The 10,007-nt window shown below is 42.5% G+C and overlaps 1 protein-coding gene across 1 annotated transcript; it reads right to left on the bottom strand.

Annotated features, from left to right (window-relative positions):
* Positions 1-263: 263 nt before the first annotated feature.
* Positions 264-7,741, bottom strand: GINS3 (GINS complex subunit 3). The gene is made up of 3 exons (XM_081274830.1): positions 7,363-7,741; positions 4,019-4,252; positions 264-1,811 (listed from the first exon to the last, which is right to left on the bottom strand). The coding sequence occupies exons 1-3, from the start codon at positions 7,546-7,548 to the stop codon at positions 1,581-1,583; spliced, it is 651 nt and encodes a 216-aa protein (XP_081130956.1). The 5' UTR covers positions 7,549-7,741; the 3' UTR covers positions 264-1,580.
* Positions 7,742-10,007: the final 2,266 nt, after the last annotated feature.

Below are 10,007 nucleotides of genomic sequence, written 5' to 3'. Positions count from 1 at the left end.
CATGCCCTCATATTTTTAGCATGTAGCCCCCCCCCCTTTTTTTAAGAAAGGGGTAAAAATGGCAGCAGCTTTAGGATTGTCTTTAAATACAAAGCTGTCTGTGATAATGATGCCAAAAGCAGAGTGAAAGGCTCTTCTCTGAACCGCTTCTGGGGCCCTAACTACTATACTTGGTGCACTAGCAGTGGAACTTGTCTTCTTAGGAGATGCACGTTCTGACAGATAACATACCTCCTATTTAGAGGATGTACAAACAAAAGAGCAGTTGCTAAAACATGGGTTTATTTGGGCATTATTGTCAAATATGATCAAAGGCAAAATTCTCGGGTGACTCTGCTGATCATCTGTAGCACCAGTGATAGAAACAGCACTCGTACAGAATGTATTCACAGGCAAAGCTGATCACTTATTTAGCACCAAAGTCAAATTGTAAAAACATCAATTCCATCTTAAAACAGGCATTTAAAAAAACACTTGTCATTCTAAATTTGCATCAAGATATTTGCACAATCTGGATACCCAAATTCCTTTAAAACATCCAACAATAAGACAGTATTCATTAGTGGTGGGAGACTGGAAAGGGAGCAGTGGTGTGGAGAAACTGCCCATTGGACAGTCCAATGGGTCCCAGGAAATTCTGTTTCCTACTCAGCCTGAGTTCCTCCTTGCTCTCCCGGGAAGTTTCAAGCTTGCTTAAACAGTTTCCCTTAAATGGTCGGGGATCCTCCACTTAATAATGTAGCAAAAACAACTTGCCCCTCAACCTTTGCCATGTTTTTTAAGCAGGGGTCTTCACAATCTGCAATCTTCTGGTCCCAATTTCCAGATGTAACAAAGGCTGGTCAATTCCCTGACAGCCTTTCTAGACAGGAATGGAATAAGTGCGAGGGTGCTCCAAAGATCAGAGACAAACACGAGCTCAGTTTAACTATGTCCCCTCTAGCTTGGCAGCAGAGTGATGATTCCAGTCCATAAAGCCCCGATACCAGAGGACAAAAACAACACCTTCTCTTCTCTGCTGTGCCATTCACCTGTCTTCCCCTTTTGCTCTCTACTGGGTGACTGTTTTGGAAATTGGGCTAATTCCCTGCAGGCAGGCAGCAGGAGATATTTACGAGTTGGGCCAACATCATGGGGGTGCTATCTTTTGTTCAACCACGAGGAAGATGAGGCAAATACAGTCAAGAGAACATGATGTGAACAGGCAAAGATGACCCACTTTGTACCTGCCCTTTGCAGATAGTGAAAGGGACATCTCATGCTGCCCAAACTCCCCAACACAAGAAATCCCAGCTCCAACTTGACTGTGATGTATGTCATTGATCCTTATTTAGCACAGACTTTGATTTCTCGTTGGCTATGGTTCTTGGGTCAAAAGGCCCAGGCTGGGTGGGACAGGCCTAGAGGACACACAGGGCCAGGGCATCCTTTCCCAACCAGTTAATCCTGACTCCTGAAACTACTGCAGGATGTAAGTTATGAAACGGGATACAATCTGATCCTGTACAAGGTCAGCTAGGTCTTATCAAGGACATAAACGAGATAAATCCACTAATAACAATCCTGGGTTCTTCTGGCCTTCAGTCTTCCATGTTAGTGAATTTTCTCTTCTTATAATTCTGAACAAGGCTGGAAGCTGTGATCTGAGAAGCCTGTCCCTTCTCCCAACACTGGAAGTCATTCAGTCCTTTCTGGCCTGTTTGAAATAAGCCCCTCTCCATCTCATCTAGCTTGGCTACCAGTGCCGAAGTGTCTTCATTGTAAGCATTCTGGGAGGAGTCCATGATGCGGCGAAAACGTCCAATAAACGTCTGCAGAAGAAGTGAACAGGGGAAATCAGGGTTGATCTCACGTCCCATAAAACCAGATCCATTTTTATCCTGTAATGTTTGTATGGCATGAAAGAATTTGTTGTCAGGACTCAGAAAGAGGCCTGAGTGGCTGTCTACCACTCAAATAAGCTACTGCATATTATCAAGCCTTGATTTCCTCAACTGTGAAATGAATTATTGGGAAAATTGTTATGAAAACCAATGAAGTAATATCTGTAAAGCACCCAGCTTTTCAAAAAGCATTACTCAGCCCAGTTTGGTGGTGCACGCCTATAATCCCAGAAGCTCAGGAGGATGAGGCAGGAAGATTGCATGTTCAAAGCCAGCCTCAGCAAAATAGTGAGGCCCTAAGCAATTTAGCAAGACCCTATCTCCCCAAAATAAAAAAAATTTTAAAAAGGGCTAGCTTGTGGTTCAGTGATTAAGAACTCCTGGGTTCAATGCCTGGTACCAAAAAAAGAGCATCACTCATAATTGTCATTGTTAACAAAGGCTCTAATAATGTACTGCAGTCACATGCCAACAGCTTTCAACTGCAAGCATTTTTAATTGAATGTGGTTTCTTTTTTTTTAATATTTTTTTTCAAGTTATACATGGACACAATATCTTTATTTTGTTTATTTATTTTTTAAATGTAGTGCTGAGGATCAAACCCAGTGCCTCACATGTGCAAGGCAAGCGCTCTGCCAATGAGCCACAACCCCAGCCCTGAATGTGGTTTCTATCATTCTCCGTCTGAAATCAGGATGGAGACCCTCGAGCTCTAGCGATGTCATTTTAAATTGGGCTCTGAGCACAAACCACAAGTCCCTGCTCCAGTCTCTTCAACTGTGTCAGGATGAAGTCACCCTATCTATAAGCAACTCTAAAGCACTTGAAAGTAATGATGGGAAAAGAAAACACCCAGCTCACTAAAGAAGGGTAAGACTCCAATTTAAGCACATATGCTGCAAACACTGTAAGACAAATGGGTTTTCCTTGTTTTTATCTTTCTGCTCAAAAGAATTCCATAAGCTTGAGTTCAAGCTTATAGTCTCTATATAGACTTCCTTTTTCTGAATGGACAGCAACATTTTTCTTTATTATTTACATTAAAAGTAGGACTAGTAGTTGGTGGGCCAAAGAACCCTTAAGCCTGATGGAGGATGTCGGCATAGCCCAGGGAGCAAACCTGTCTTAAGTTAACAGCTCTCATAAAAATAAAAATAAGGAAGTAAAGTCTTTCAACTGCTTATATCTCAACAGGTGGAAATGTTTCTTCTAATATTAACATAAAAAATAATAAAATTATGAAGGGTTAAAATAAACTACGAAGAATGATAATATACACAACATGGTTTTGTTCATGAAAAATAGCATAGTTACTATTTACTGCATGTGTTAAATGGTACTACATGGTACTATTATTAATCTCCAGAACTGATGCTTGGAGAGGTCAAGTCACTTGACCAAGTCACACAATTAGTTCATGGCAGAGCCAAGTCCTAACCACAGAACAACAGAAGGGAACAAATAACCAAGTCATTCAAGTATTTCCACTAGAAACCCCTAGAGCAGACCTGCAACTGGGCTGGAATCGTGTATCTAAGTGCTTGTAACTCACCATTACCTATTCCTCATTCCCTAGATTTGCTGTTAGTTCCAATTATAGGCAAATATCAAGTGCAGTTGAAAAGTCATGTTTTAAAATTATAGTTAGGAGGAAGTTCTGGAGTTCTATTACACAGTAGGGTGACTACAGATAACAATAATGAATTATACATTTCAAAAAGCTAAGACATATTTTTTTTTTTTTGGGGGGGGTGTATGTACAGGGATTGAACTTGGGCACTGAACCACTAAGCCACATCCCCAGTTCTACTTTGTATTTTATTTAGAGGTAGAGTCTCACGGAGTTGCTCAGCACCTCGCTTTTGCTGAGGCTGGCTTTGAACTCACGATCCTCCTGTCTCAGTCTCCTGAACTGCTGGGATCACAGAAAAAAATCTTACTGTAAAGAATGATACATGTTACAGGAGACAGGTATATTCTCATTCTCATACTCACACACACACACACACACACACACACACACGGCAGGTACGCTGTAATTATAGGCCAAAGTGGAATAATAAAAAACTAAAGTGACATTTGGCTGGCTCCTGAGACCAGTGTAGCATCCTAGGCCTTCACACCAGTTATTTACCTGCAGAAGAGACTGAGAAATATCTGCATTCTCAGGACTGTCAAAATGCAGGAGTTGGGAACCAAATCCATAGAAATGAGGCCCCATTTTGTGGAGGTCTACCACATTGGCATCTGCACTAAACACGGTCCTCCAGGCCTGTTGGTAGATCTTGGGAAGTTCCACGGAAAGGATGCGCCTCTTGTTGTCAAAAAGTCCTTTTGCCAGCCACAAGGGGAGTTCAATCTTCGAGCCCTGCGTCAGACAAGAGGTAGATTTTAAAAACAAATAGCATGGTAAATATGTCTGACAAAAAAAAAAAAAAAAACATAGCGCCTGGGTGACACTGTGTGTTCTCTTTGGGGGGGGGGTGTGTGTGTGTGTGACTGTCATATGCAGAAGACCTGGTTGTGAATGAAGAAATGAACTGTGTGGGTTGAAGTCTCATCTATTTTTATTAAATTTATTTACTTATTTGTAGTACTGGTGACTGAACCCAGGAACACTCTACCTCTGAGCTACATTCCCAGTCCTTTTTGTTTTACTTTATTTATTTTTTTGGGGGGTTTGTGTGCTGAGATTGAACCCCGGGCCTTGTGCATGCAAGGCAAGCACTCTGCCATCTGAGCTATAACCCCAGCCCCTTTTTATTTTATTTTGACAAGGTCTTGCTAAGTTGCCCAGGCTGGCCTTTAACTTGTGATCCTCCTGGTAGCTGGGATTACAGGCATGAGCCACCACACCTGGTCCTTTCTTCTAGCTTTTTAAACACGTACATTATATATCATTATTTATCGTCATTCTACTATGTAATAGCACACAAGCACTTCCTACCGTTATCTAACTAGAATTTAGTACTCACTGATCAAGTTCTCCCCAGCCTTACCTCCCCATCCTCTCCTTAGCTTCTGGTAACCACCATTCTATTCTCAACTTCTATGAGATCAACTTGAGTTTTAAGAGAAATCTCATTAAAAAAAAAATCAAAGATAAACATAATTAGTTTAAAGGAAGCAACACAAGCATAAAACTCTTACTAGGGAGAACTGCAGCAAAGGGTAGGAGCAGCTTTGAGAAGGTGGGTGGTGTAAGCAGAGCTCTGACAAGATACCACCGGCTGAAGACACGTTTGTGTCTGAATTCAAATCTGCTAAAGCAGCCAGGATGGAGGGGCCAAGAGCAACTCCAAACATTTGACACCAAATATCAGGGTAATCAGACACCAACTTTAAAATAGGACTTAAAAATCAAATGGAGGGCTGGGCTTGTAGCTCAGTGGTAGAGTGCTTGCCTTGCATGAGTGAGGTCCTGGATTCGATGCTCAGTACCACATAAAAATAAATAAATAAAATAAAGATATTGTGTCCATGTACAGGTAAAAAAAAAATTTAAAAAAATCATCAAGGGGCTGGGGATGTGGCTCAAGTGGTAGCATGCGCAAGGTACTGGGTTCAATTCTCGGCACCATATAAATGTAAAATAAAGATATTAAAAAAAAATCATCAAATGGAATTTCCATGCAAGAAAAAATATAGACAAGAGCACAACACACACACATAAAATACGGTGAGAAAAAAGAAAAAGAAAAAATCTAACATGCAAGTAATTTGAATCCCAGAAGGGAAGGGTCAATAGGAAGGTAAAAATAAACACAAGCATATCAATAATTAAAAGTAAATGGAGGGGCTGGGGATGTGGCTCAAGCGGTAGCGCGCTCGCCTGGCATGCGTGCAACCCGGGTTCAATCCTCAGCACCACATACCAACAGAGATGTTGTGTCCGCCGAGAACTAAAAAATAAATATAAAAAAAAAAAGTAAATGGATTAAATACATCAATTAAAAACTGCCAAACTCAATGAAAAGACCTAATTATATGCTGCTTAGAAGAGACATGCCTTAAATATAAAGGCACAGAAATGTTGAAAACAGGACAGAAAAAAATGTCACGCAAACACTAACTAAAAGGCAACAGCAGGCAAGGCAGTGGTGCATGCCTATAATCCCAGCAAGTGAGGCCAGGAGGACCACAAGTTCAAGGTCAGCCTCAGCAACTTAGAGACACCCTAAGCAATTCTGAGAGCTAAGGATGTAGCTCAGTGGTAAAGTGCCCCTGGGTTCAATGCACAGTATCAAACAAACAACAACAACAACAACAACAAACAAGTAAAATCTCAAAGTTGTTACTGCTAAGAAGGAGCCTAAGAAGACATGATTACTAAATGCAATGTGGTACCATAGATAGAAACCTGAAATAGAAAAAGGACATTAGGTTAAAAACTAAGTAAATATGAATAAAGTTATGGCAGCATATCTCCGTGTTTACCAGTTAACACAATAAGTACAATGTACTGTAATGGGATGTCAATAATGTCTGCATTTTTACAAATCACAAAGATGAGTTTAAGAATATCATTTAAAAGTATGAAGGTTGGGCTGGGGTTGTGGCTCAGTGGTAGAGTGCTTGCCTAACATGTGTGAGGCACTGGGTTCAATGGTTGGCACCACATAAAAATAGATAAATAAAGATATTAAAAATATATAGAGGTGAATTTTGAAGACATCACTAAAAATGTACACAGGCCCTATGTGGGAAAGCAAAGTAGATATATATATATATATATATATATATATATATATATATATATATATATATATATATATATATATAGTGTGTGTGTATATATATATTACATTACATGTATATATACATATACATATATACTATATATCTAATATATGTATTAATAATATATATATTAGGTGTATATATACATCTAATATATAAGATATATATAGTTACTATTTCACTTAAAAATTTGTGTTACTTTCATAAAAACTAAAACAGCCCAAACAAAAACATCCTTCTAAACAAAACAGGTTAAACAGGAAATGAAAAATAACCACTACAAGTCTCTGTCCTGGGACGAACCTGTGTGTGCAGCCACAGGGCCCTGGTTGGAATCCCAGCTCACCGCTTACTGGGGGGCCCTGGCCGAGCCACCCAACCTTTCTGTTAGGCTGACAACACCAACCTACGAGGTCGGAGGAGGATGACAGGTCACCGACGGAAAAGCTTCCTCCCCGACCCCGCCCACGCTAGCACCCGGAAGGCCTCAGGAAGGGCTGCGGGTGCCGTCGGGGGCTCCCACCCGTCCCCCAGCTGGGAAGAGGGGGCCAGTGAGGGTCGGGTCACGTGGTACCGGAGGGTCGGAGGCACGCCCGGCACCGGGCGGCTCCCGTTCCCCGCGCGCTGCTGCAGTGCGCGGAGGCCCACGCGACGCGACCCTGACGCGCAGGCGCTCGGCGGGACCGACACGCAGCGGCGGTTCGCGCGAGGCTCTGGCGGGTCCCCGGCGGCTCTCACCTGGGGCAGCTCGTGGTCCCGCTCCGCGCCCGCGCTCCGCTCCAGGAAGAAAGCGCCCAGGCGAGGTATGGGCGTCTCGGTGCGCACCGGCAGCTTCTCGTGGGACATCAGGATGTCGTCCAAGGAAAGAAAGTTCTCCTCGGGTCCCAGCGCACCCGACTCCACCCGGAAATAAGCTTCGGACATGGTGGCGAGCTGGGCCCCTCGACTGCACTCGTGTGGTTCGAGGGGGACCAGGAAGAAGGAGAGGCCGAGGACGCTGAGGAATGGTTCGGGTTGAGCAGATCACTGCAGCCGCCGCCCGGATAAAAACTCAACAAAAACTTATTTTCCCGCGCCCGGGGGCGGGCCAGACCCGAGCAGTCGATCAGGGCGGGGCTGCCGCGCCGGGAACACTGCCCAGGCAGAAGCAATCGACAAACCTAGGGGCTGGCGCCGTGGAGGGCAGGCCTCCTGGAAGTTTTCCTGGTGTGGAGCTTAGCGTTGGGCATTAAGTAGGTTAGGTGTATTAAATGCATTTTCAACTTGATGATATTTTAAATTTACAGTGGATTTATTGGGCGGTTACTATCAAATCAAAGGGGCATCTGTATTAGATGAAATGTGCTTTACAGAAGTCAGGATGAAATTATTTCCTTGAGTCTTATAAATAACCCAGGTTAGCTTCAGGTAATGATTACTATCCTTCTGCTAACAATACCTACAACATTTTAAATAATACAATTTCTTCTAAAGTGGTAATGAGAAACCAGGGAAATTACACTCTCAAAAGGCCCTTTTCTCCCCTCAAGAATCATGAAAGTGCTTTTTTTCCTTTATGAATACTACATAAAATCCTGATTACCTGCTCAAAAATGTAATCCTCCCATCCATAGAATTATATACTTTCCTTTTCAACAAAGTCAAAAACCACTGATGTCGTTCCTTTGCATCTCAGAGATTCTTTACATAAGAGAACTTCACAGACTGGAATATCATTGCTGCAGTCTTCAAAGACAGAAGAGAACTGGTCAATTTCTGAAAGTCCTTTTTGCAGGAAGAAGGCTCAAGTGCTTGGTGATACCTGGTGGCAGGATCCCCAGCCTGCCTCTATATTCTCAAACCCATAATATGAGATGGGCCATGCTGTCGAAGCTCTCACAATCCCTTCATGTTGAAATATCTCTTCTTGTGTGATATCAACAATTATACTGCGGTTGACCCCCTGTGGTATATTGGTACCAAGGCACAATAGTTCTTGTCAGCTGTAGTCCAGGTTAGGAATTTATATAGCTCATTTTGCAACTGGACAGTTTTGATCATGAAAGATGCACCTATTGTTGGGTTGACTTTCAGATCAAAACTGTCATCTGCAAACTACCATGCAATATTCCATTCATCTATACTTGCAGTCTCCAATGGACACACTTTGGGCTCACTCAGCACCATGGAGGGGAGCCAAGATGCGGCTACTGCTGCCCTAATTTAGGAGGGAAAGGCCAGTCTAGCAAGAGCATCCCCTTGGGCCTAAGCACTGCAGGCTACACTGAGCTAGCCTCAGAAGCCTGGATGCTGTTACCATCTTGGAACTATCTTTTGTATTTCATGATGCTTTGACATCTTGGGGATTGGAGAACCAGAGAGGAATTACCCCTCCAAAGTCAGCTAATTCCTAGAGATTGCAAACAAGTGTCTTTGAACATGTCTTTGTTATACAAACCAGTCAGTTCCTTTATCTAATTCACTCACCAAGCCAATATCTCCCTGCCCTAAAGCACCATGGTAAATCACCCCAGAATCCTGTACAGGACAATTAGAGACCACTCTGCTGCCCACTGACAATCTGATCAAACAATCTGATTCTAAGTTTACTCAAGCCTGTCTCCCTGTGTCCCCATTTCTTCCCACAGAAACCACAACAAAGGCTTACCAGAGCTATGCTTTCCCTCCTTCCCTCTGCCTATTCACTGACCCTGCTACTTCCCCATGTGGCCCATGTGGTAGAGAACAGCCCTTCGTCTGAAAACTGAGTAATAAAATTTCTTTCAGTGTTCCTGACCACTGTGTCATCACTTGTTCACCTCCACCAGTTAAATCCCAGGTACAGTCAAAACAGTGCAGTGGGGAGTTGGCCAAATTGTGGAAAGGCTTGGTTTGATTCTAAGGCATTTAGGCTATTCCATGGAAGGAGGGAGGGAAAAAATAATATTTTTTAAAAAGATTTTGAGCAAGTAATAACATATTTGAGCTTTAAAGAGAAAATTGTGGTAGTGAGGGGAAGAAGGGAAAGGGTAGATGTTGGAAAGTTAGTTTGGGCACTGTTCAGGGGTAATATCTGGCCAATGATTTGTTATAGGAGGTGAAGGATAGACAGGCGTCGAAGATTCAAACTTTGAACCTGGCTGACCAGGTGGATGGAGATGTCACAAATAGATACTCAGAATATGGGAATAGGGGCAGTTTGAGGATGCATTTAGGTTGGGATGCATGAGTCTAGAAGATACTAGACAAAAGATTTGCAGCCCTGTAGAGGAACCAGCTTGGAAGTGTTAGAATTTGGGAATTATCTATTCAGAAGTAGTTACATGAAGATTTCTTTTCTTTCTTAATATTTTTAAAAAACATTCAGTTGACTACACTATCCAGTGTAAAAGTAAATGTAACTC

Source organism: Spermophilus citellus, assembly GCF_964194105.1.
Source record: "Spermophilus citellus genome assembly, chromosome: 18".
Classification (NCBI taxonomy): domain Eukaryota; kingdom Metazoa; phylum Chordata; class Mammalia; order Rodentia; family Sciuridae; genus Spermophilus; species Spermophilus citellus.
The sequence above is the reverse complement of the archived record's forward strand: the minus strand, read 5'-3'. Positions and strand labels throughout refer to the sequence as shown.

What these genes read in the sequence shown, in the direction of transcription:
- GINS3 (XM_081274830.1), bottom strand. Translation starts at nt 7,548, where the DNA reads ATGTCCGAAGCTTATTTCCGGGTGGAGTCGGGTGCGCTGGGACCCGAG. An exon ending in GGGACCACGAGCTGCCCCAG is followed by an intron (nt 4,253 to 7,362) that starts GTGAGAGCCGCC and finishes TGTCTGACGCAG; the next exon opens with GGCTCGAAGATTGAACTCCC. An exon ending in TTTCTCAGTCTCTTCTGCAG is followed by an intron (nt 1,812 to 4,018) that starts GTAAATAACTGG and finishes CTTCTTCTGCAG; the next exon opens with ACGTTTATTGGACGTTTTCG.